The sequence below is a fragment of the Monopterus albus genome, unplaced genomic scaffold, assembly GCF_001952655.1.
Source record: "Monopterus albus unplaced genomic scaffold, M_albus_1.0 scaffold16.1, whole genome shotgun sequence".
Lineage (NCBI taxonomy): Eukaryota > Metazoa > Chordata > Actinopteri > Synbranchiformes > Synbranchidae > Monopterus > Monopterus albus.
In genome coordinates this window covers 6,025,702-6,052,197 of record NW_018127896.1, presented here as the reverse complement: position 1 = coordinate 6,052,197, position 26,496 = coordinate 6,025,702, and the positions used below count along the sequence as shown (strand labels likewise).

The following is a 26,496-nucleotide window of genomic DNA, read 5'->3' as shown; positions in this document are numbered from 1 at the left end:
AACATGCTGTTTGTAAAATCCAAAAACTAAAGAGTTTAAAAGAACAAAAGAATGATTTAGGATCTTGGCAAAAAAACAAACAACTGTTCTGGGATGTGGTGGTGATGGTGGCGGAGGGTTTTGAGGGAATTCAAACATACCTTGATAATAGAAACAACACACATTTTAAATAACTTTGAATAGATTTCTAAATCCATGAATATAAACTCTCAAAATAAGAGACACTTAACATACATTACACAGTTTACAATACATTTTTTTTCTCACTCACGTTCCTCATGTAAACTACTCAGACCATGGTAAGGAACAATGGTACACCGTGACAGTCACTAAACATCCTACAAAGCTATTTCTGATTTGTTGATTCTTTCACTTTTTAATGCTTCAGTAAAGTCACTTGTGATGTTAATGAACAGTAACCACAAAACAGTTTCCAGGAACAACTTGCAAATATGAGATGTCTACTCCAAAAAGTCCATGTAGCTTCTGACAACGTCTGTCTGTGACTTTTAGTGATACACTCTGGATGCATGTGGTGTCGATGAGCATTTTTAGGCACTTCTACAGTTTTCTAAAATGGAACAGGATTATCGGTGATAGTAGGGTTGGACAGGACAACCGACGGTCACAGATAGCCCTCCAGTCGAAGTTCAAGTCATCTTTTTGATTGACGAGCATCGTCAAATGCACCTTTTTTTTTGTCTTAGCACTTAAATCCCAACACCCACCCCCCAAAAACTGTCCTACCAGGCCTGATGTTGTCATCACCTGCTAGACCTTGCTTCAAGTCCCAGTCTGCCGGCAGACCATCAGTCTCCAGATACGAACACACATGCACACACACACACAAGGCTTGGTATGTCTGGAATGAACCCCTCAAGCTTTGTTAAGCCCTTGGCACAGACCCAAGCCTTTAGGCTTTTCAGTAATGGCCACGACTGTCTTCTGTCAACACTGGGCACCATCTTGCCCTGTCCCAAATGCATGCAAAAATCCATGCACAAACTATCCCTCTGCTCCTCTCAAACAAAGAACTGAACCCAGCACCTCAACAAATAAAGGGTGTGTTCCAAGCAGCTTTTGCAATGGCAAAAGAAACAAAAGAATTTATTAGGGTGTTAAAATGTGGCTCTGCTTTGTGGCGGGTTGATTCCACTGACCTCTTCCAAGCCGCAACTTTGGCAAGATGCTTCGGGAGATGAAAAGCTGGCAGAGGGGAGGGAAGGCTAAGCTTCATCATGGCATCTGAACAGCATCTGGGGCAAGTGAAGGCCCCAGAGGAACCCTCACAGGGACAGCTAAGAAAACATGAGCTTGTCTGCCCCATGGACATTCAACTTGGTAGAGAGATAAAACAAAGGTTGCAATACGAAAACCACCAGAGTGTGTCGGTGTGGTTGTGCACAGGTTTTCTCTGACTCTTCCTGTTTTCCTGCTTTACACATTAAGCACTATATTTCTCATATAGTGCAAACTGAGCATCTTTTACTAACCAAAGGGATGAATATTGTGCAATACATATAAAGAGAGGAGATCCCCAGTACTTTAGGAGAACAGTTGTTAAGATGACCTCTATAGTGTGTCTGTTATGTATGTAGAACTATACATAAGAATATTTTTACTTTTTCATGTTAATAGTTTTTTTTCTAGCAATACATACAGTATATTTTTTCTGTGTGTGTTACACCGGCACTGCAGTTCTTATGGTTAATTGAAGTGTTACACTCTTAGCATGCAGGCTGCTGGACCTCTACAGGAGAGGTAAGGTAGTATTTACACAGGGGCTGTTTTGGGTTTCCTAGTGCAGCTTCGTGACACTCCGTTCCCTTCGTGATGCTTACTTCAGGATGATCTGGAGAGGAGAGACAGAGGCAAGAAAAGATTAGTTTATGTGGAACAGAGAACGTTTATTTACTCACAAGCCACCAAGGCCATAAGTGTATGCTGTGTAAAGTACAGTACACAATCTGTGCTGTCACAGTGACATTCTGACTGATTTTTAATTAACATAGAAGAATAAACAACATGAGAAATTGAAATTGATGATTTTATTTTGTTTGGTGTCTCCTTAAGATGTTTTGTCAAACAGACTTCAGTGTGCTTCAAACCAAGTGATTTTGGGATTACCTAACACTGTATGAATCAGCCTTTACAATGGCCAAATCTGTGGGATAATGTTTCAAAACAGACACGCCAAGCTGTGTGGAGGTGTGAAAGTAGGCAGGATTTGAACTTGACCTGTGTGGATTCAGGTTCAAAATCAAGTGATCATCACTACTGTAAATGCCACATGAGACACTCCAGTCACTGTAGCATAGCAGCTATTTGGCAAGTGGCTGGAGGAGCCTCAGCTCAGACTTGCACAGAAGGCCTTGCAGCTCCAGAATCTGTCTGTCACGGGACCAAAACCACTAAAGGGTCTGAACGCATTTGTTACAACTGCTATAATGAGATCACTTCATGAATATCGGACCCAGAATTTGAATGATCCAGACCAAACAATGCATTCCTCATTTAACTATGTTCAGTCACTTTTCCAAGATTCAAGACTTTATTGTCATTCAGCTATTCACCAAATAGACAAACATCAGAACAACATTATGTTGCACTGCCACCCACAAATTAAGCATCATTTTAAAAATATGTTACAATAAAAATGAATAAAACTGTATCCTATATGATAAATATGAGAGAACTACAAGTAGTTCTTTGCAGTTTTGTGTGTATCATAAATATCCTCAGGTAGAGACTTCAGAAGGTTTGCACTGTTATCCCCACTGAAAAGCAAAAGAACAGAGACTGGACATGCTCTGTGATGCAGCCAGGAGGAGGCTATGACCACATGCTGTTTGCTCCACTTTAACATGACACCACTTTAAAAAGGTATAAATACTTTGGCCTTTATGATCAGACCACACATTTGAGGGTTTTTGAAGCGCACTGAAACCTTTAGGCCTTAGGTAGAAGGACTTCGCCAGTTGTGGTGACACTGCCTGACTGGTGTTTCATGCAAATAGAGAAAAAGCTTCTAATTTGATTTCTGAACAGCATTTGACCCAGGTCTGGTCACCTCTGTATGTGCTGTCATTTTAGGAGATAAAGGAATGACAAAGAGAGAGAGAGAGAGAGAGATTGTCTGGGGAGAAAGCTGCAGGCCACCATCATGTGGTCGCCACTGGCAGCAAGCCAACACAGAACAAAGCCGCATTGTGCTTGTTAAGAGATAATAGACAGCCAGCAAAGGATAGAAGCAGCTGGTCACATCACAGAAGGTCACCACAGGTGGAGTGTGTGTGAAGCACAGGCTGCAATATGGAAATAAGAAAACAAATTAAAAAAATTAAAATGACTGGGTGCCAGATGGGTGAGATCAGCCAGATAGGATGGTACACCCCACCCTTCTGGCACCACAGGTGGGTAAAAACAAATGCCAAGAATTGTTTGCACGTCCTGTTTGTCTTAGATCTGGCGCAGTGATTCCAGCAGCATGTTTCAGCCTAGAACAAGTCAGGGAGACAGCGCTTGACACAGTTAGATGGTGCAAGATGACGTGACGAGCTGAATAATTAAAGGTGATATATATATTCTTACAGATTAATATGAGATTATTAGTCTAATTGCATTGGATTTTAGTGATCCAGTGTGTTAAATTTAATAACTGGGATAAGAATAATGACCTCTACCTAATGCTCGAGATGAAGAGTTGCTTGATATAACAACTTATCTTGCCATCACTTCAGTAGCCAGAATGATCTCATATAGCCGGTAAAGTATGTAATGTAATACATATTCAGACAGTAGAGGGTGCTGATATGTCACACTCTGCATCGAGAGCAGCAATACTGTCAGAGTCTCTATGGTTATTATGAGCTGGGAGATGGGCTGATGTGCTTGGTCACTGCTTGTCATGTCACACTGACAGTTCAGTAACATGTCTGCAACATCCTGTCTGTCCTGTTACCCACTAGTTGTTTCATTTCATCTAAAGACACCAGATGCCTCCCACTGAAAGGTTTCATTCTTTTGGCTTGAGATGCAGCAAAGGCAGATCATATCTAATATCATAAAGCCCATAGTTTTGTCTGGAGTTCTGTCCAAACTGCCCTGGCCCAGGATTTAGGTGTAAAAAGCAAGGAGATGCTATGAGCGAATGCTAGCCACCTAGGATTAGCACAAACTCAGGATTTGCAGCTCACAGTCTGAGACCGAGAGGCAGTTTCTTAAGCAAAACAATGATGTCAGCAGCATGTGCCCTTAAATCAAAAAATAAAATCATAGTCTGGGTGTTGTTTGTTGTTAAAAAAACAAACAATGGGGATGACTGCAGTAAATGAGGCATGTACTGTATGCAGTACAGATGGTAATTATAAGTGTTAACTGTGTCCTGGAGGGATCTTTATGCAGGGTGGGGATGGAGAGAGAGAGAGAAAGAGAAAGAGAGGGGGACAGACAAAGACAGAGAGTGAGGGCTGACGTCAGTGTATCTCTGGCTCCTTGTCCAACATGCATCTTTAAAGAACAGCTCTGCTTCCTGCTGCTACTGCTGCTGCATGCCAATTACAGGAAGAGACGATGACTCACAGGAAGTGCACACACTGTTGGCCTATGAGGGGCAATAAAGCACAGGGTACACAAGGTGCTGGGCTGATTAATGATGGACGGTGGGATCTCGAAGAAATGATCAATTATCTTTTATTTTAATTTTTAAATGAACCTGTGACTTTTTTATGAGAGCTGCCCCTCTCATTTTTTCCCAAATGGAATATAAAAACTGCTTTAAAGGCATGTTTAGAGATTTAAGTTTTCTAAAACTGTTTAATTAAAAAAACTGATCATTATTCTCTTAAGTTGATATTATTATATTCATTGAAGAAAAAAGTAGTGAGAAGACATGGAACAAAGAGGGAAAATCAGGATAACGGTCCCTAACTTTGATTTAAAGAACAGACACATAAAAAGAGACTATTTCTTTCTGTCTTGAAAAATCTGCACAAGTCAGAACATGTCTACTCTGTTGTGGACAGTTTTGCACTTGTTGCTTGCCAGTTACGTTTCTACGTGTGAAACACGTCTGATCTACGTGTCCTCAAGGCACCTCTGTATGAAACAACCAGTAAATGACTGCCAGCTATGTGAGAGCAGAGTGCCAGCATTGTGCTGAAATTTCTAAGTTGCAAATGGGGAACATGGCATCCAAACCTGGCCCTGCTTCCCTGGCTCCTGCTGACATGCAGCAACAGGAGCCCTGTCGATCAGAGTCCATTTATAGACAGTTTCTCTGATCATTTTTCCTGTGTGTGTCTCTCCCTGACAAGCATGGCCCATAAGTGCCTCCTCATGTAATTTATTGAGGCTTTTATTGTACAAGCTAGTAAAAGGTAATAAGGAAGAGCGGAAAGAGGAAAAGCTCCAACATGGCGGCTGCTATGAAGTGCTGCAGAAATTGCCTGAATGTGTTTGCTCAAATGTGTGTGTTTGCATAGCACACAAGCAGTACAGATGATGCCCCTACTGCAGATGGCTGGCTTATTTGACAACAACAAGAAAAGTGGAAAATAAAACTTAGAACATGCAAACAAAACAAAACAAAACCAGGAAGTAGTGCAACACAACACAACTACTACTTTGCAAATGTGGGAGCTCTGAAGAAGTGCTTGTTGGGAGCTGCTAATGGGGCTGTACATGGCATTTTCTGAGAAATGTGACTACGGCACTGGCACCGGCATGATCAAGCAGCCCCTCTGCATTAAATTCTCTGGAAAACACCCACTCGCATGCTTTCACGCCAGTGTGAGCTCATCCAGTGCAGGCGCCTGGATGGATGGGGAGGAGCTGGGCTTGGGCTCAGCTGCAGGTTATTGCAACTCACTATTAGAAGGCAGGACTTATTCAGAGCTCCAGGGACTGATGAAAGAAAGCTTTAAAAGGAGCAAACCTGATTGGCTGGTGCTGTTGCTGCGTAGGGGACACTTGTGGCAGGAGTTGTTGCTGCAGAGACAGTAGCAGGCGTAGCACTGTACATCATTGGGACTTTGTTTTGAGGGTGGGAAAGGTGAAGTTGGGGGAGGGCAGAAGGAGGAGGACGAATGGGGAGAGGGGAGGAGGTGGAAGCAATGGACAGGTAGGTGGAGCATTATGGTAACCACGGCAACAGTTGTGTGTGTGTGGGTCGGTGGGTGTGTGTGTGTGTGTGTTTGTGGATGGTGTTTATTGTTGTTGGTGGTGATGGTGGCGGATGTTACAGAGAGCCAGCAAGCCATCGTTAGGGTTACACCGGCAGATGGCATGCAACCATTCACAATGCAAAGCAAGGAGGACAGAAAGAAAGAAAGAAAGAAGGAAAGAAAGAAGGAAACAGAGAGCATGGGAGAAAAAAAAAACAAGAGGAGAGAAGCTGATTACAATCACAAGTAAGGAAATTCATATGGAAAATCAGGTTGCAGTTTTTCCCAGAGAAGTTAAAGGGGCACAGGACACCAATTACAATGAATCAATGACAGTTGTGGTAGCAGGGATGGGAATTTTATTTTTTTATTCCTTGTGGGTTGACAAGCTGAACAGCAGGAGGATGCCAAAACCCAGACAGCTCCTTCATCTCGCACACTAAAATTTGCAACTCTGATGGATTGTATATTAAAAATCATTAGTCTTAGTCATCACTGTACCAATGTAGGTTCTTCTGATTAGCCGACAGGGGGCTTGTGTAATTTCCCTCCCCTTTTTGCAGAGATAAATCCTCCAGTTACATGTCATTTCTCTGGGAAACTGATTTAAATGTCCTGATTAACAAAGCACAGCAAACAGTACGTAGCTATCCTACAGCTTAGGAACAGACCAGTTTACAGTCATTTATCCACACTAACATTTTAATTATAAACAATCATTTGCAAGAAGGTCGGTAGGGAAACAAAAGGCACAACTCTTTCAGGTGATACAAAATGGGCATGAAAGATGGATTTCATATCTCAGCCTAGAAAAACTGACAGTTAAATGAAAATTTCCCACAGTGCATTTTACTGCAGGCGGTGATGTGGTGAAGCAATGACCTTTTGTCTCACCTGCAAGGGCTGCAGATAATGCCCACTCACCCCTCCACCCCCAAATGCCCACCTACATCAAACAGCGTGTAAACAAAGGGAAGAACAGGACCTACCAAGACTGCTAGCAGGAGTCATGCACAAGACTGACCCTGTTGTGTTCATGCAGAGAAAGACGGAGAGAGAGGGAGGGAGACAGAGAGGGGGACAAATAAATGGGTTAATTGAGAGGGAGGAGAACAACAAGGTTAGACAAGACAATAAAGAGCTTGAAGACTTTGCTCAGCTCAGATGCTACTCTTCCAATGGTGCTGTCAGCCAGTTAGAAAAGAAGTAGTGCTGGGCAAGTTAACGCGTTAGTTTCACGTTAACGTAATACTTCATTAACGCCGACAATTATTTTATCGCGCATTAACGCAGTTTATTTTTATTATTATTATTATTTTGAAAGTCCATTGCCCACTGGCTCTGAATACACATACAGACACACCATGGGTCATAGGAGGGACGGGGTGTTGATCAGTACTGGCTTGAGATGGGCGTCATCACGTGTCTCAACCAATAAGAGCATTTGAGGCGGGCCTAAGACCGCTGCAGCGCTCAGGTGAACTGGTCCAACTTTGCGACTTTCTCGCTAAATCTGGCGACTTTCCAAATCCTCTTGGCGACTTTTTTTGTCAAAAAAGCGACTAGCGACAAATCTAGCGACTTTTTCTGGTGTTACTGGAGACTTTTCTGGTGTTTTGGAGAATGACGTGAAAGCACGTATCACTATGCATTTACTGTCCTCAACGAGCAGCGGGTGCTGCCGTGAGCCCCTCCCCCATCCCAAAACTCTCACAGTAGCCTCGCACAGCAGTGCCAGCTGCAGTCAGAGCAGAGTGGAGACCCACACCGCCCTGCGTCCAGACTGCTAATGAATTGCGCAAGCGCAAAGCCGCAGCTGAGCCGGATAAAGGAGGAGGGTGAATTGATTAAATTTGATATTCTAGCATTTACCAATACAGGACAAATTTGATTTATGTAATGTGGGTCTAGACAAAGCATTAAAGTCATAAAGTTATTTTGAGAAGTGACAGCCTATTTAAATGGCAAAATAAAAAACAAGCAAACCAAGAATCAACAGAAGAAAGTTCATTTGTAGTACTAAACATATTTAGGGTGTTTTTACTCACTTTTTGTCTCTCCCATGACGTTACTCCTCTCTCCTACAGCGTCCATTACAATTACATGCAAATTTTATGCAAATTAGGCGATGACGTGATTTAGCGACTTCTAGCTACTTAGTAAAGAACTCTTATGTGGACATTTCCAATTTAAATCTCTTCCACACGGCGGAGTTGATAGAACCAAAGTCATTTGTAGCCAGTACAAAGCTGAATGTTGTTATCACCGGAGTTCTTCGAGTCAGAAGTATCACTTAAATGCAATACACACCACTGATGCCAGCAAATCACCCACCCAGACAAATAGGGGGAGGGAGGTTTTGGGAGACTACCCGATGTAGCGTGTGGGAGAAATATAGATAAACAAAAGCAAGACAAGCTAACAAATGCCATAGCTAAGTGGATAGCTACAAACTGCAGGCCAATTAGTACTGTGGAAGATGTGGGTCTGAGGAACGTTATTAGGATCGCAATGAATGACGCCATGTATGAGCCTTGATTGACGTGCCTTGATATGAGCTTGATTACATTGTTTGAGATTTTCTGCTACTGTGTAAAGGGAATGCTTCTGTTTAAAAGTACCTTATTTGTTTAAAGTGTTTGCAAACCAAATGTTATTGCACTTTTGGTCATATAGTAGTACCTTTAAAATACAAGTGCACAATGCACTACTTTTGAATTCATTATTGAATGCTGCTCATATTAATGCAGTTAATCGCAGTTAATTTAAAAAAATCATGCAGTTAACACGATTAAGGATTTTAATCATTGCCCAGCACTAAAAAGAAGTAAACAAAAGCAAGCAGAGAAATCCCCCTCATCAGCAAACTTACTGTATGAAATGAAACTGTGGCCAGGTCTAGCATTTTGCTAAGCTGGTTCTACAAGTTTACTGGCTACTGTTTGCTAATGTGAAGGAAAGCAAAGATAGATAGATAATCAGCCACTTACTGTACTGACGTCATACTTCCTCTGTATTATATGATATGTTCTTTATTTCCTTCTACTGGTCCAGAAGCAGCCAATCTAATCTTGTACCACTTTTCTTTACATATTTACATATTCTTTACATATTTCAAAGTGTCTACTTTCCTATTTACATTTAAAGTCTTGGGTGGCTGCAAAAAAGCCGGCAATTAAATACATAGCCGCAAGTAGTACATTTACATATATGCTATAAAATGTTTCAAGGAAACATCCAACAAAAAGCAGTGACAGAGCCAAACAGCAGCATCGTGCAGTGTCAGTACAGTGATGTGCACATGCTTCCATCCAAATCTGAGTTTATGGCTTCAAAACCAAACAAGACCTGGACCCTTCTTCCCACACATAGACTGAGATGAAGAGACTGCTGAGCAGGTAGAAGGAAAATCAGGGGATAGGAATCTCATCATCATGAGTCATGAGTGTGGCTACAGGTTACTGCATTAGCTGCACTTAACTTGTTTAGCAGGCGACCCTGGGGGCTAGAGCTGCTGTTAGTTTCTTAGGAAGCAGTAGACAGAGAGTGTTTTGTTAGGGGATGGGGCTGAAGAGGAATAAGGGAGCAGAACTGAATTCATTTGGTAACACTGAGGCAAAACTACTTTTTTAAAATGGGATATTTTTTTCAGTACCAGCGCCTGTCAGGACAGATTAAATACACAGTGAAAAAGCTGTTTTCTCAAATATAAGATATTATTTTTTTTAGGATTACTCCTTATTTTATTCTTTTCTCAAATTGGAGACCATACATGGTTACAGAACCTTTGGTAAGAAACAACCAGGCCTGTTTTGCTTGAGTGTTAGAGCTACAGGTGTATCATATTCAGCTGCTAATATACCATACTCTTTTATTGCTGTGAACGAACCCTGTGCTGCCCTTCCACCTGGCAACAGTTATGTTTTATATTGGCAGGCACTGGATCAAAGTTTAGGGAAAGGTGACTAGCTGACACTAACATGGTACACCTCTTTATGTGCATCACCCTCACTCTCTCACTTTAGTGTGTCAAACTCCGAACAGGTAAGTTTGTGATGGATACAAGGTTAGCTGAGCACATTCCATGAGTGTATCTGTGTGCCCGTGTTGCTGTCTGAATTTGTGTGTCTTGTGTGTGGATCTGGAGCTCTTACCTGTGGGAAAGAAAGCAGGCTGCTGGAGCTGTGCATTGGCCAGCGCCTGCTGGTAGTGCAAAACACTGGGGCTGAACAGGGAGCTCGCTCCGTTGCTCTTCTCAAGTGCTGGTCTCTTTGGTAGGGGTTGGAGGATGCTGTGGGGGAACGCCTAGCCACCAAACACACACACATGATAGAAAAACAGTAGATTTGAACTGTATACTTACACAAGTCAGCACTGACATTTTCTAAATCTGTTATTTGTCCATGCACAAAACAACAAGGGAAACATGGAAACTTGCTGTAACTATCACATGGACAATGAGAAACTACACCATAGCAACAACACATTAAAAAGAATTGTGTGATAACTGGAAGTATTTTAGCATTACATTGTATTTGTTCATTTACTACATGTACAGTACAGTCTAGAATTGTCAATGCTGATCATAAATGATAAATATTTATAGTTTAAAATGTCTTACAGGGTTTCACAAAAACAAAAGAGCCAACTTAAATTTTGTGAGTGGCTACAGTACAATTAAAGAAGCTACATGCAAAGCAAAAGGTGAAAGGTCAAAGTACCAGGTCTACAGTTGCCTCGAGGGGTCGCTTCATTGCTTTGGCAGTCGACTGAGTCTTTAATTAGCAGGCAGCGAGCACATGATGGCAGTGGGCCAATGGGATTCAAGCGTATTAACATACAGGTAACAGCAAGCAGAGGTGCGTCATGGGGGACAGCATTGCATTGTGGATAGGTGAGAAGGAAAAAAACAAAAACAAAAATAATCTGAATGCAAGTATACCACATACAAAACAATAGGCATGCACATAAACAAAAAACTGTTTTGTTTACTTTACAAGAAACATTGCTACTTTTTGAATTAGTACAAAAGCAAAAAGCATCTACAGTTAACTTGGTAAAAAAGCAAGATCCTAGGATGTACTTCAAAACTACTGGGAAAGCATTTTGTAGAAACCTCAACTAATTCTGAACCAGTAAAGCAACTTGTTAGTATCTACGCAAAACCAAAATGTAGTACTATAAATACTGAACTGGCACTTTACAGTATGTGAGATCTGAGTAGGGCACTACAGTCCTACACACACAATAATTAAAGTGCTTCTGAAGTACTCTATGTGAGCATGTGTACGTTTCAGGCTGAAAAATCTCTGCAACACCCTCAATAGACTGGGATGTGGGTGAGCACCTCTGCCCTTACAACAGGCAGCAAGAACTGGACACATTTATATGGGTGGATTTTAAACTACAGATAAACACTATGGCTGTTGGAGAGCTGTCGTCCTTGTGGCAGCTACAACATGTAGCAATCCTAACTGACAGCAGCAACAACAACATCCCTTTCTTTAATGGTGTCAATTTACATCTAGTGCTTGAAACAAGAGGCAAATTCTCAAACTAAATCTACATCATAAGGGCATGTGGCTTGTTAGTGTGCTCGATAATGTGAGGCAAACTTGCAGTATATTTCATAGAATATAGATCAATCACAGAATGTGGAGCTCTGTTTATTTTTACATTCCTCCTATATACAACTGACATAGCTTAAAATCTAGAAGCAAGTAAATCACACGTTTACATATGTAATATTGGTTCAAAGCCAACCTATGATTCTGAGGTAATAATAAATAGTTTTACTGCTTTCGTCCTTACATTTTATGTCACTGCTGAGAGGAAAAAAGATGACATGGATGTGATGAGGGATCCATGCACAAGCCTCTTGCTTCATGTATGTGGATCTTCTAATGGTATCTGACATTATTAATCCTATTAAAAAGCATTGCCACTGCGCTGTAGTGCTAACAGACTTAAGCACCGTGGTTAGTTAAAATGGAGGATGGTCTATTACTGTGACATGAAAAGCAAAGGTGACTGCATTCGACTTGCAATGAGGAGGAAAATCACAGCATGGCAGACGACACAATGTGGCACAGTAACACAACATAATCTCAGTATAAGAGCTTCTTACGTTAACTGTATCAATTACTGTGTAACCTTCGCTACAGTACACATTAGCCTATTTGGTTTAGATTAAAAAAATGAATTATGGATAATGATATTACATAGTTGCAGCAGTGCAGCAGTACCAGTTTTATGGGTCTCTGCTTATTATATATTATAAGTGCTTCAGCTTAGGCTAAGGGCTAAAAGAAAATTGGATTAAAGGTGCTGACTAAACAACTCACTGTCCTAAGGTTAACCCTCCTCACCTTCAGCACAGCTTGGAACTACTGATGGTAAATTGGAATTGGGTCATAAAGCTGATAAACAGGGGTATATGAGGAACTCAGGAGGAGTATGAAGCACCGGATTGTGAGGAGAAACTCTAACAACATACAATAAGATTAAGCTTGTTGTTTGGTGATCACCGTGTACCCGATGAGAAAGTTGTTGAGCTAAGATATTTGTGTAGCTTTAAGAAAGCAGCTCTGACAGATCATTATTAGGTTATACTGCCTTGGGGTCTCAGGCTCTCTTATTTATCCATGTTTTAATTCCTTGATGTTTGCCTGCTACCCTGTACACAAGTGAAACTAACCTGCATGCACAGCCACCTTATCATCCACAGTGTGGACTTATGGGGGAAGGACAGGGAGAGCAAGCAGCGATGGAGCCAGCCGATGAAAGCGGTATGTGCAACGCATAAAGCATGCCCATGCCATGGAAGAAACAAGTCAGCCAGCACGCTGCGCAGTACAAGGTGTGCAAGTGCAGCAGCCAAAGAACCACTGAAAAGAAGCCACTCGGAGCCTGGAGGAGGGAGGGGCACAGCCATGACACACTGCCAAACCCTTCTCACTGTCTGTCTGCCTGCACCTCCACTTGTCTGACTGCCTTTGTCTCTTCCTCAGACTGTTGGGGGATTTTTCCAAATAAAGGCAGAGGAGGGTAAACCCCCCACCCCCCAATGATGCTACCTCCTCATCCATCCCTGATTCAATTTGCACTGATCTGCAGAGAGCCGCACTCATCATTGAGAGAGAGAGGGGTGGGGGTGGAATAGGTGAGCCAGCACACTCTCTGTATGAACCAAGGGCATTGGAAAATTAAAGTGGACTGTGGTGAGGTAATATCAGATTGTTCTTGCAGCATTAAACCGATGTGTTTATGGGCTCACTAAACCCTGTTTATTGCATACATTTTGGGATGACTATTGTTAGCGAACTATACACTGGAGTCCACAAGAATAAACCAGCAGGGGTGGGGATGTTTTATACAGTAATAAAGCAGTGCTCCACATTTTATGTTACTGTGGGTGTCATCAGCAGCAGCATGTGTACACAGATTGTGATCTGTAAGAAAGTCATGTGTATTCAGTGAACCTGTATGTGGTTTTGTGTGGTATAAAGTTGCTAACAGACATCAACAAAAACACCGAATTTAGTATTACAGTGTGTCTTAGTAAATGTCAGGCTGTATATATTGTGTTTACTTGCTCTTCCACAACTATAAAACCTCTAATAATATCTTGTTTACTTGATGCTCTATAACAGCCTCCCACAGTACTATAATAAAAGACTGGGCTCTTCTTGGAAGGTTCAGGGTATACTGTATATAGGTGCCATAAAATGTCCCACCCAGACCTTACAAATTATTACTTTAAGTATCATAACAATCAGATACCTTGTGAGATTAGTTTGGTTACTACGAGGACAAGTATGTGTGTGTTTCCTGCTCTACCACTTTGTAGGCATGAGGTACAGTACTGTAGTAGTGCTGTGCTCTTACCATGGCTGCAGCTGTGGCCCCAGCCACAGCTGTCTGGCTGGCCTGGTGTTGGGCGGCCTTAATCTTGGCCTGCAGGTGAGCTGGGGGGTGGAAGTACTTGCACTTCTCACGGGAGCAGCGGCTTTTGATGTAGTCCATACAGACGGTGACTGTGTTGTCGCTGGTGTCGATCATGGGACTGTCGCTTGGGTGAGCAAAGCGGCAGTCGGTCTCGCCGCGGGCACAGTTGCCCCTCTGAAACTCGCGGCAAACCTGGGAGCAGGAGAGTCAGGGGGAATGGACAGATACATAAACAGATATGTGGACAGATATGCAGATGTATGCATGAAAAAGAGAAAACAAAGAAACACACAGACATAAAAACTGTGAATGCCTGAGCTTTCAGTGTATGTCAGGAAAGAAAATTAGTCACAATCACTGTATTGACCAGTAACAGCAAAACATTCATATTAAACATAAGCATATAGAGGATTGACACAGAATATAGGATTGTCATGACAGTGCTTAAACATTAGGTGGCACCTCATTCTCTATGTGTGTGTGTGTGTGTGTGAGACTAATCTTCACTGTTGCTGCTAATGTTAGGAGTCCAAAACTTGGTGTTCGTGCAAAAGGAGAAGACAGCACAAAATTAAAGACAACCTATAAAATACTTTGGACATCTGGTACATTATCAGTCTTTGTTGATTCATATGCTGCTCTCCTATAAATCTGTAAATAAGTCTATAAATCTGCCCCAATCTCTATTTACAAAGGAGAAGGTCAAAAGAACACATAGATCAGGAGAAAAACAAACATGCACATGATATTAAAAGCAGGGAATGGAAAAAACAACCCAAACATATCCACAGCATGGCAGGACCTATAAATGAAGGTTTCACTTTATTCTGCTCTAAATCTTTTCTGAGGAAAAAATAAGAGACCAGACTTGTGTGAAACAGACTATAAATTAGTATATAAAGACCTTAACAGCATATAAGAACACTGCAATGTGTGTCAAGCCCAGATGACTGTGCAACCACTAAACCAGTCAGTGTTCGACTGGTCAGAGTCCTGGGTGTAATCACAGGGGGATCTGCTTTTGACTGAGACACACAGTGTACACATGCAACATTAAAGGACACATATGCTGGCTTTGTGTGGGAGTTTATCCCAGAGGGGAGACTGTTTCATTAGAGTCAGCTTCATTTAGTTGCTAAGTGATAGCTCTTGCACAGAAAAACACATATAGGCACACACCTACACATCACCTCCAGGCCTTGGGGAGATTATTGTTTATCTTTAAAAATGTAGTGGAAAAAACCCTTCACTTTAAGATCTCTTTCACAATCACCAAGCTATTCTCATTCAGAGCTGCTTGCCAGAGGGCAGATGGAGATAGTTAAAGTAACTGTCCTGGTCTGACTGTGACTGTCTAGCAAGTACAAGTTTGTGTTAAAATCACTGCATTCTCACATGATTTCATTTTGTTGCATCATATTTTTGATACCAGCCTTAATTATTTCTGTAGGAGATAACACAATCAGATACTCCTTGACTTTTGCTCAAGGAGAGGTAAAGAACTATCAAGCAAGAAGTCTGATTTGTGCTCCTTCTTGAAAACAAAACCACTTTCTTGCCTTTAGCAGTGACATTCAAAAGTTCATTCAAAGGTTAAGGATTTAACGGTGCTAAACATTTCCATATAGTATAGCTGTATTTTATTTGTTTCCTTGTTCTTCTCCTGTATTCACTGCACAGTTCTGTATGTAGATAATCCTTTCGGGCAGTGCACATGTATTTGGACCTACTATATCAAAACCATAATATGCATGAGGTCATCCTGTAAAGACTCTGGAGCAATAAATAACAGCCATTAGAACAATTCATCTATTGCATCTCTTTCATACCCATACCCATAATTACACTTCAGGACCTCAAACAGAATGTTAGCAATGACTAGCTGCCATGCTCATCTTGTCTGAGAGAGAAGGAAGACTATGATTGGGTGGGTCACCTCCAGTTTGTCGGTGCGCAGAAGTTTCTGGCTGGAGGAAGAGCCGGTGGTCACAGAGACAGGCGGGCTGCCGGGAACGATAACAGGGGTGCTGGGAAGGATGTCTGTGGGCACCAGGCCCATGCTGTGGGACATGGGAGTCAGGTATGGTGTGTAGCTCAAACCTGTGCTGGAGCCCAGGGCCTGGCTGACTGGAAATGTCTGCTGTAGATGGAAAGAAAAGACAACGTTATAATAGCTGCTTTTCTTTTCATGTTTAAATCATTTCAGGATCATTTTTCTTAATTAACATAGTCGAGAGAAAGAAAAAAATGCTACAAATGGGCACAAATGTAAAGCGATGAGTGGGAAGTGGACAGTGAAAGGCAGGAAGAGGGTATAGAGATGGAAAAGAGGAAAAAGAAGTTAAAAAAAGAGACAAGAGACAAATGAAAGGAGGGCAGAGCTGTGCAGAGTGATGGATGAGAAAGATGAGAGGAGAGGTGGGGAGAGAGCGTGACAGGTAAAGAAATAGTCAGGGGAACAGAGAGAAAAAGGAAGAAGAAGGAAATGAGGACAGAAACAAGGAAAGAGCTTTTTTTAACCTCCATGCAACCTGGGAGGATTTTGCTGAGCAAGCACATCCTTTTTCAGCTACAGTGTGTCTTGCCTTACACTGATGCAGTTAAACACGATAACACCTGGCAGCTGGTTACCGAGCTACTCCCGGAGCACAGTGGTGGAGTTTTCAGTTTTGTTCAAGGAAATCTCAACAACAAATACGACAGTAATTTAATGATTTTCCTAGTCTGTGATGTAATCTGAATATGGGCTGATTGGAGAGGATGGATAACAGAAAAGTATCCATTAGAAGACTGTATTACTGCACAATAACTTCTCACATTGTCTGAGTGAATCTGAAATTATACTGGTATGAAGATTAACCTCAGTCAGGCAACATTTTGTGATATGAAAACATGAGGCCAACACTAACCACAGGCTGCATCGTTGTGCCAGGGATCATGAACTGCATCTGTTGAGCCAACATGGCAGCTGCCGTCTTCTGTTGGATCAGGTTATTTCGCCCGTTGATCTCGAGCTGAGTCTTCAGGTGAGCAGGCGGGTGGAGGTATTTGCAGTTCTCTCGCGTGCAACGGCCCTGAGTGAGGAAAACAGAGCGGAGAGGGAAAGGGAGACACAAACACGGTCATTAACAGTCTCACCTCAAAATCTGGAGTCTCTGATCAACAGGATGGACTGAAAAGCAGCTATCTTTTGATAAGAAGCAAGTTGTGTGTTTGCCTGAGGACGTGGCAGATTCTGAAACTATAAAATGTTGACGTAGGTAGTGCTCAGCCCTCAGTAGAAAACCCTGACATTTCTTGGTCCTCCCTGCACCATGGGCACTGACATCAGCCAGCATTCAGTGCAGAGATGGAAGTGAGGAAGGTGATGGTAGACAAAGGATAGGGCACTAGTTCTGATTCTAACTACTCTATCTAGCCACCATGACTAAATCCCTGTAGCTTTTTGGAAATGCAAATACAGCGCTGGTGAGGTCAGTCTTACAGAGACCCTGGTGGATGAAGGCAATTACACTGTCAACCCAGAGGCTAATGCCAAGCACAATACTCCAATATGGATCCTCACTGCAGCACTTATTACAGGGAGAGTGGGTGGAAGAGAAAAGAGAGGTCAGGAGGGAGCAACAAAGTGAAGGGCAGAATACTGTGGAGAAAGAGACTGTGGTGACGATGGAGTGGGTAAAAGGATGTGGGCAGTTTGAAGTGATATGAATTAGTACAGAGAGGAAACATGGAACATGGAAAGGCCAAGAAGACTGAAGGGGTAGGACACAACATGGCTGCCATGACATGACAAGTGTTAGTGGAGCTGAAGGAGAGCAGGGGGAAATGAAGCTAAATCAGAATGAGGTCCAAATATCCCTCATCTCTATGAGCCACGCCACAGTGGCCCAATTAGTAATGTCATATAAGCACCTCTCTAATTTCTCTCATGACCTCACACAATGACTGAGTTTAATTACTCAAGTGCAAAAATCATATCAAGTCCTGAATCTAACAGCTAACACTAAACAACAAGGCAGAATCATGTACTGTATATGTCTAATGCACCGTAGCCGGCTGATGGGTGCAGTGACCTGTATTAGAATTGACAAGATATGGTGCCCTCATTTAAGAAACAGGCAGTAGAGTGAAGCTCAAGTAGGGCTGGAGGATATATTAAAAAAATAAATATCCAGTCATTTTTTAAAGTACTAGGCTGTTGTGCTGTATTTCCTGAACGAGCCACAACTACTACTAATGTCTCTACCTGGTCCACAGTCATCATATATGTTACTTTTGTTTTTCAGTATTTGTTTTTACTGTGTATGAATATGAATTTGAAAGCAGAGAAAAATCGATCCCCAAGATATTGTCCTACTGTTGATGGTTATGGCCAAACATATTGCAATGTTTTTGTGTTGTCAGTACCACTGAGCTCTGAACCAGTTAAATCAATATGTATAATAGATTAAATTCATACTATTCTTAGTAAAGCACATAACATAACAGAGTGTTACTCATGATGCTACAGGGATCTGAAGTAGCTACTCAACCTGTTCAAGTCTTTATAGCCACACTGACAGCTTTGCTTTTCTACTTCAGAAGATCAGGCAAACACAGAAGGACTTTTAATCAAGCACAGCTCAAGGTATATGCTTGGCTCCCTGTGTAAATAACCAATAATCTTCAAGTCTCATCAAAGGAAAATCTAATAAAACCTGGCTATCATGGCATCAGACCCACTTGGTATTGTTACAATGACTTTTCTTTCAAGGAAAGCTCCACCACAAAGGATATTATGTCTGGAAACACTATATGTGCCTTTGTAATTGTTGTTTTCACATTAGTAAACACAGAAAAATATGAATTAGGATGTTTTCCTTATGAGACATATGCCATCAGATAAAGGCTCTGACATTCACAGAGACCCTGGATCAGCTGTGTAATGAGTTGCACGTCACATGGGACTGACTGCCACACCCTGGTCTTAAAGCTGTAGTAAGTCACCGATAGCCCCTGCTTCCCCCAGTTATGGTTCACATGCACAAAACCACACCTGCCCACACGTACTAAAATCACACACACAACAGGCATCACCCAGACACACATCAGCATAGGTATAAATCCACAGAGATGTACACGTTGTTGAAGACCACACATACAAACAGCTCTGTTCAGACCAGAGGAATAACATCAGCACTGAACCCCTCAACCAAAAACCTCAGAGGTGTCAAAACTAATTGGAGCCTTATGCATAGCCACCAACATTAGCAAAAGCTTTGTGTATGTGAGTCTCGTGTATCCGCGTTCATGAGAGACGAGAGACAATGCGTAGGCAGGTGCTGTGCATGCGTGTGCAAAGGAGAAACTGTATGGGCGTGTGTGACTCTGTGTGTGATGACAGAGGGAGCTGGTGCTGAAGCTGAGCCCTGGACCTCATCCCAAACAGAACACAGCACCACCACTGCACCCGACAGAGATCACAGACTCAGACACAAAATAAAGGCGGGTGCACATGATGACACGTGCAAACACACCACAGACCCTCAGCACTTACTTTGTCGGTTATGTGAAACCATTACCTCCTTTGATCCATTGTGCCTGGTCTTTACATAAATTAGGTTTGTCTGTCTTTGGTCTTCGTTCTTGTCTAGTGTGAAGGTGCTGACACCAGGGCTGTCATGGTAATGGAAATTCCAACAATATAAAAACAGTGGCATAATTCAATGCAGTATTCAAAACCTTCATTATTTGCAGTAAACTGAATAACCTCAAAAGGCTGAGGAAGGAACAAAGAATGAAATCCTCCCACTCATATCCACATATGTACTATGCTGTTTCTTCTTGTTTGTTTCTACAGTACTGTAGTTGCCAGATATCACATTATCCTCTGTCAAGCGGTGCCCTTCATCATACCACGGACAATTTCAGCTGTGTTCAGACTGGAGGTGTGAGGTCAGGTAGTCCAAGGCTAAATTCTGGGCTAATCTTATCCTGAAAAAGACATCCATGCATTCACAGCTGTCATCAAGTCACAATGGTGATAAAACCTAGACTGACACACACACATACAGTATAATGATGCATTTATTAAACTCACTGAGGTGTAAATTTATTAGTATTGCGCACAGAAGTTAAAAAGCTTTCACCCACATCACATTGTTCTGATTAGCTCCAAATAAGCATTAAAAATCAAACTTCTGCTTAATGTCAGAGGTAATTCTTGCTGTAATAAAACACTCATAAAGCCAACTGCAAGAACTGCCTAGCGGTGGCTATACATAGCAACTACAGTACATTTAGAGTGTGCAATTATTACTGAAGATGATCAGCGAAGGCTGCAGGTTCAGATACCACACTTGGGGATTCAAAGCACATAAGATGAGCTAAGCATTGTGGAAAGACAGCAGTGCATCACATAGAAAAGCGAGGACTGCTTATGTCTCATAGTATATACAGTGAGGTGCTCCACTGACGACGGTGGTACTAAAAGCAGCACACGTACTGTACGCGTGGCTGATGACAATACTGTGCTATCATCTGGTTACAGACCTTTATCTTTCTGAGAGGGTGGCAGACACTCGAACACACATAAACACCCACACAGAAAGACACACATGCAGGGTGAGTGCACTGTGCCTTCTGTCTAAGCCGCCCACTCGGAGCCACGCAGAAAGCCATTCATTGCGGACATTGCCAGCAAGCAGCCGTCTATGAAAAGGATCTTTGAAGGCACCAAGGCACCTCTGTGACTCACGCTCCAGCCACTAGTGTGTAGCCATAGCTACATCATGATATTATACCTTTCAGCAGGGTTGCTCACATGGCAACCTCTCATTGTAGGCTGCCCTGTCATCCTGTATGAAATGCTGTGATCCATGCTTTGGAATACACTAATAACAGCTTTGGTTCAGATTGGATAATTACCTCCTTGCATCAGTGAAGGAGAGATCAACGATAAATTATTGGTTGTTTTCACTTGACATAGATCCTCTGCCCATCAGCTTATAAAAGGAGGCATTACTGTTGGCACATAATTCAAATCTTCATGACTGTCGCCAGCAAGATACCACTTATTATTTGGCAAGTTTCCCTGTAGTAGTAATGTCATTAAAAAGGGTTGATCCAGGGGGAAGGGGATAAAGGCAGATAATGTAATTATTATTAATTACTGTCATTCCACCCAGTGAAACTCCTTCAGCTGTTTTTAGTTCTTATGATTAGGACTCACTGATTACTTCTGGTAATCCATTCTGGCAGAAATGTCTTCTTTTTTAGCTATAAAACAGGCATCAACTGTGTATTTGTTTTACTTGTAACACTGTCTGGAGGCTTTTATTTTGACATAGTATCAAAAGTAAGAAGAATACATTTTTCTCAGCATTCTGCTGACTCCAAATCAGACATGAGCACAGAGTGTTCCAGTTGGCAAACCTTTAGCACAGAGAGAATGTAAAAAAACAAAGGCAAACATTTAGCACAGTAAACATACTGGCATGAGAACACAACCCAATTCAAACAAACAGGATGCTGATGAAGGTACAACACAATCACAACATAACTCTCCACTGCACTACTCCAGCTCTGGCCCACAGATACACAGAAGCAGAGCTAAATGAACCCTTGAAGGAAAAACATCATCTGACCATTTTGAACTCTCCTTTTATTCTTGTCTAATAATGTCTTCAGTGCCAATTTTGCATGTCTGGACGTCTTTCCACCATCAACACACGTCATTTTACTGGTAAGCAGACGAAGAGGGACAAAGAGTATCTGACTATCTTGTGAATCAGCTGTACCCTGTGAGTGCCTGATTCAGTGCTAATGTTAAATCAGGTTACTATTGATGCCTCCACAACTGTGATATAACCCTTAAGACAAGCAAGACAAGTAAAATCAAAAGCCTTTCTAACACATTCACAGGGAACACTGGCCCAAATGGTCCATGTATAACTGGTATTAGCATCCCCTGCCTGGACTTTACCCTGGCATCTTCATCAGTGGCAGAAACTCTTTCTCTGATCCCCCACCTCGTTCATCAGCCCAGCTGAATGATCAGAGTGATGACTGTTGTGTGTCTGTGGGTGGCACAGACACAGAGAGCCAGTCTTCCACCCCCTCTGCAAAATAGCACTTCAGTTGTGAGCCCCTCCGTTCACCACTGTAACATTTGCATTTTGCCCTCAATGGGTGCTCTATCCTCTGGCCTGCTAGAGACGGAGAGTGGCCGCCTATAGTGTGCAGCCAACAGAAGAGCTGTAAATGTCCTTGTAAAGACAACTGGAAATGGCCCCTGAGGTTCCAATCATACTTAAAGAGGACGCTAGTGCCCTGGTGCTTATCCAAGATGGATACGCTCCAAACGAGTCATTCCTTTGCTTTCCCACTTCATCGCTTCAACCTGAGAAACAATATTGACGAATTACACGGTGCTAACTCTGGGGAATCTGGGATGTGTGTGTGCATGTGTTTCTCCATTAAGACCCCTTTCCTCCGGCAGCACAGACAGGATGGGTAGGCTTTACATATCGGAGCCTTCGTGATGTTTTTCTGATGCCAGCACAGTAGTCAGAGATGTGATCAGTGCCAGTGGGACTGGCAGTATTGGCAAATAGCAATCCAGAGAAACCAACCAGAGAGGGAGATCACAGGGAAAACAGCATCAACAATGCAGGGTTAGCACTAAACAGGCAGCAGCTACTTGTGATAGCTGAATGTACCATTAAGGGTTTGGGGGACAGTGAAACTCTAAAGGATCAGAGTGATGAAACTCAGTGTTGCTGGTCCAAATCTTGCTGATTCTAGCAAAAAGCACAAAATGTAATGCAAGAAATGTAAAACCATTTTTTCTATTTGATAAACACTCAGACATCTGTTTCAGTGGATGAAGAACAGACAAAGAAGAGAAATCGTCTTTGTCAGTTTGCTACTAAAGGGTGTCTTTCCCAGGGGCACAAACAGCCAGTAATGGGTCATACTGTAAGATGTCACAAGGATACCTACATACTACAGGCCATTTGGCCTTTGGATGGCAGTACCCTTCAGAGAAGCTGTACAAAAGTTGTCTTCCTCCTGCTTTTATCCGACTGTCCTTCTCAGCGTGAGAGGAGGGCTGCTGAGAGAAACTGACACTAATTTTTCTGACACGAAGCCTGTGATACTTGTAATCCCTTTAGAGCACAGCTGAAGAACCTGTTGTATCCCAGCTGACCAGTGAAGGCAGGGGGCCGGACAGGCGCTCACTCTATCTCCTTGTCTCTCAATGTTGCCTCAGTGTTTAGCTATTTCTTTTCACCCACAATGTGACATTTACATCTTTCCATTAATGCTTTGTCAATATCAGTGTTGAGAAATACTATATGTATGGTTCATCCTTATCATTTAGCTGGGTGTTTTGTTTACAGATATTCAGTTGTGGCTACATATACCCAAATAAGAGCATTCTTGGGCCTGCACCACCTATTGGAATCACCAGTTACAGAAAGTTATACCTCACCTCCAAAATCAACCCCAAATCATCTTTCTATAGGATGTCAGTACATGAAAGAATCAGTCCTTTTGTTCAGAACTTCTCTTTAATGACCTTTGCATCATTAAAGTGCAAGAAATGTAAAACCATTTTTTCTATTTGATAAACACTCAGACATCTGTTTCAGTGGATGAAGAACAGACAAAGAAGAGAAATCGTCTTTGTCAGTTTGCTACTAAAGGGTGTCTTTCCCAGGGGCACAAACAGCCAGTAATGGGTCATACTGTAAGATGTCACAAGGATACCGCATTGATGAAGGCCCCCCGGTACAAGACGCCGACCAGACAGGTACTTCAGTGCTCAAGAGACCGAAATAAAAGCAGACCCAGTGATCCCAGCGCCCAGTAGAGCAGTGAGGCACTGGATGCACACGGACAGGGCATCCCTTCATCCTCAAACATGGAGAATGCTCCATCTTAAGGATCCTGTTTTGTTTTTGGGGTCTAATGGATCTGTTTGGACTAATGGATCCATTTGTAGTGGCTCCATCAGGACATCAGGAAACACTTAAAATCCACTGAAATGATAGCCAGTGACTATTGGCTTACATTTGGGCAGGTAATGGAGAACAGGAATCAATGGCGAACAGTAGGTAAGAACAAACATAAAACTGGGGGGATTCGTCAAGTGCTTTTCAGCACTGATACTGTGATGAGCTCTATTTGGCTTGGCTTACACTAAATTACAATTCAAGTCCAGTTTATTTATATATGGCTCAATTACAATAAGCATTAAGTTGGCTAATGTGCTTTACAAAAAGACAGAAGATAAAAAGACATGGCTCTATTCATGCTTTTTCAGTCCATCCTGTTGATCAGAGACATGGCAAATTTCCATGGCATTGTGACCGCCAGACCAGACCAGACTAAAAACTTAACACTGATTAAAAGTAAGGGAATTAAAATAAGTTTTAAGTTGGAATTTCTAAACATAGTTTTTATGCTATCCAAATATGCAGAGATTTATGCCAACATAAAGGGAGTTACAATAGTCAGTACAACTAGAACTAAAAACATGAACTAGTTTTTCAAAATTACTAAAGCTCACAAATAGTTTCACCTTTGACAGTTGAAAAAAATCCAGCTTTAACAACAAAATTAACCTGTTTATCCAACTTCAGGTAATACTCTATTGTTACACCCACCAGTTTTTGACAGTAGGTTTAAGTAAAAAGATTTAAATGCACTGAACCAACCTCCACCAGGGTTGAGCACCATGATTTCAACCTTTGCGTCATTAAAGTGCAAGAAATGTAAAACAATTTTTTATATTTGATAAACACTCAGACATTTGTTTCAGTGGATGAAGAATGCCTAGTTTCAAATGGTAAATTCAACTGACGGCATTCGCATTACAGTGGAAAGAAATGTCATATTTCCTGATGCACGAGCCCAATGGGAGAAAAAGTATAATTAATGGTAATGTGAGTGAATACTAACAAGACAATACCCTTAATGTATAGGACAGAGAGCAGTAATTTGGAAGCAATAGTCTCCTTTCTTTTTTCACATCTAACACACACACACACACACACACACACACACACAGGACTGTGTTGCCTCAGCAGCAATTAAGTGCCTTTGTTTCACCAGCTGTAATCCCACAGATGGAGGAGTTGTACTGCTGCCGACATGTCTGAGATTACCCAAGGAGAGAGAGGAGAAGAGCGCCACACAGACAGGGAGAAGAGTAGGATAAAGGTGAGATAAAACTTTTTTCCATCTCTCTTGTTTGTCCTTGGATGATTGGTTCGCTGGAATCTTTCTCCCACAGGCCCTAAAAGTAAACACTCCCGCCTCCATGTAAGATGTGTAATAAAGGCTGTGTCTGTACTGATCACATCTCCACACACAACTCGGACAACTAATTGTGACCTTTTATCTTGTTTTAACATGTCATCAGTCTTTTGCATTGGCTCACACTGTTTCCTTGTAAGTCAGTGTTGGCAACATTTCAGAAGAGCTAAAGACTGTTGTGCATCAGCTGAAAATCACATGCTGGTGTTGTCACTATGCAGCACTGGCACTGCAGCTAGTGATAGGTTAGTGTAACTGCAGCTCAGGCGTATCTTATAATTAGAACTGTACTGTTTGTAAATGTTACGCTACTGAATACACAGTTGACTGTATGTGGAAGAAAAGAAAAAGAAAGAAAATGGTGAGGCGCAATTAAAAAAGATTAAAAAGTTCAGTTAATAGAGAGGAAACTCTGTATCAAGTTAGTTTTAATTCAACTCTGTAAGATGAGTTTCTGTATTAGCGCACCTAATTGTCTCCAGGGTATAGACAATATTCTTCTGAGAGCTGTTAATGAAAAAATGTTTGTTCATCTGTCACAGAAGTTGAAGGATTTCAACAAAGGAGCTTTCATGTAGTTGTGCAGTAGAACGCAAGCAAAGGCAATTTAAGAATGCTTGCCACAAATTAAGGCTATCAGGATTCAGGCAATGGCTGAGATACTGTAGCTATCTCAAGGTTGTAACTGCTTTTTTTTTTTTTTTTTTTGGAGGTGATAGTCAAAGTGATGCTGCAGTGGCTCTGTTGTGAGGCACCTGCAGAGGCCAGGTTCCTTCTACTAATCCAGTTTGAAACTGGAGCCCTGCTTCAGTTAATCTGATCATCTGTGACCTGCTGAGATATGAAGCCCACCCTCCGCAGAGCCGTTAATCTGCACGCACACACAAACATAAACATGCATCCACATAGACACATAGAGGAGCATGTAGGAACTCTTGCCAGCATGGTCTCGCTCACTGAAGTAACTGTCCCACCTTCTCATACATAAGACACTCTGAAGAAAGGCTCGGCCACCTCTCACACTGTTGACGGGTGAGACTGAGGCCTTAGCCTTCTTTTGATAAGATGGCATTTCCCT

At 42.0% G+C, this 26,496-nt stretch overlaps 1 protein-coding gene across 16 annotated transcripts in view; it reads right to left on the bottom strand.

The window, feature by feature from the left end:
- Nucleotides 1-367: 367 nt before the first annotated feature.
- Nucleotides 368-26,496, bottom strand: part of LOC109955754 (muscleblind-like protein 2a) — a 51,861-nt gene continuing 25,732 nt past the window's right edge. For 4 of the 16 annotated variants that reach the window (XR_002274313.1, XR_002274314.1, XR_002274312.1 and 1 more), the window contains 9 exons: nt 17,021-17,185; nt 16,048-16,251; nt 14,052-14,303; nt 10,886-10,939; nt 10,319-10,469; nt 7,154-7,189; nt 5,936-6,030; nt 4,475-4,603; nt 1,769-1,852 (listed from right to left, as the gene is read on the bottom strand). Coding sequence is in view for 5 of the 16 variants with exons in the window: in XM_020592188.1 (XP_020447844.1) it covers nt 1,728-1,852; nt 7,154-7,189; nt 10,319-10,469; nt 10,886-10,939; nt 14,052-14,303; nt 16,048-16,251; nt 17,021-17,185 (987 nt within the window). In the remaining 11 variants the exon portion in view is untranslated. Of the gene's footprint in view, nt 1,853-4,474; nt 4,604-5,935; nt 6,031-7,153; nt 7,190-10,318; nt 10,470-10,885; nt 10,940-14,051; nt 14,304-16,047; nt 16,252-17,020; nt 17,186-26,496 lie in introns of all 16 variants that reach the window. The other 12 variants (XR_002274315.1, XR_002274317.1, XM_020592192.1 and 9 more) reach the window with 12 other exon arrangements.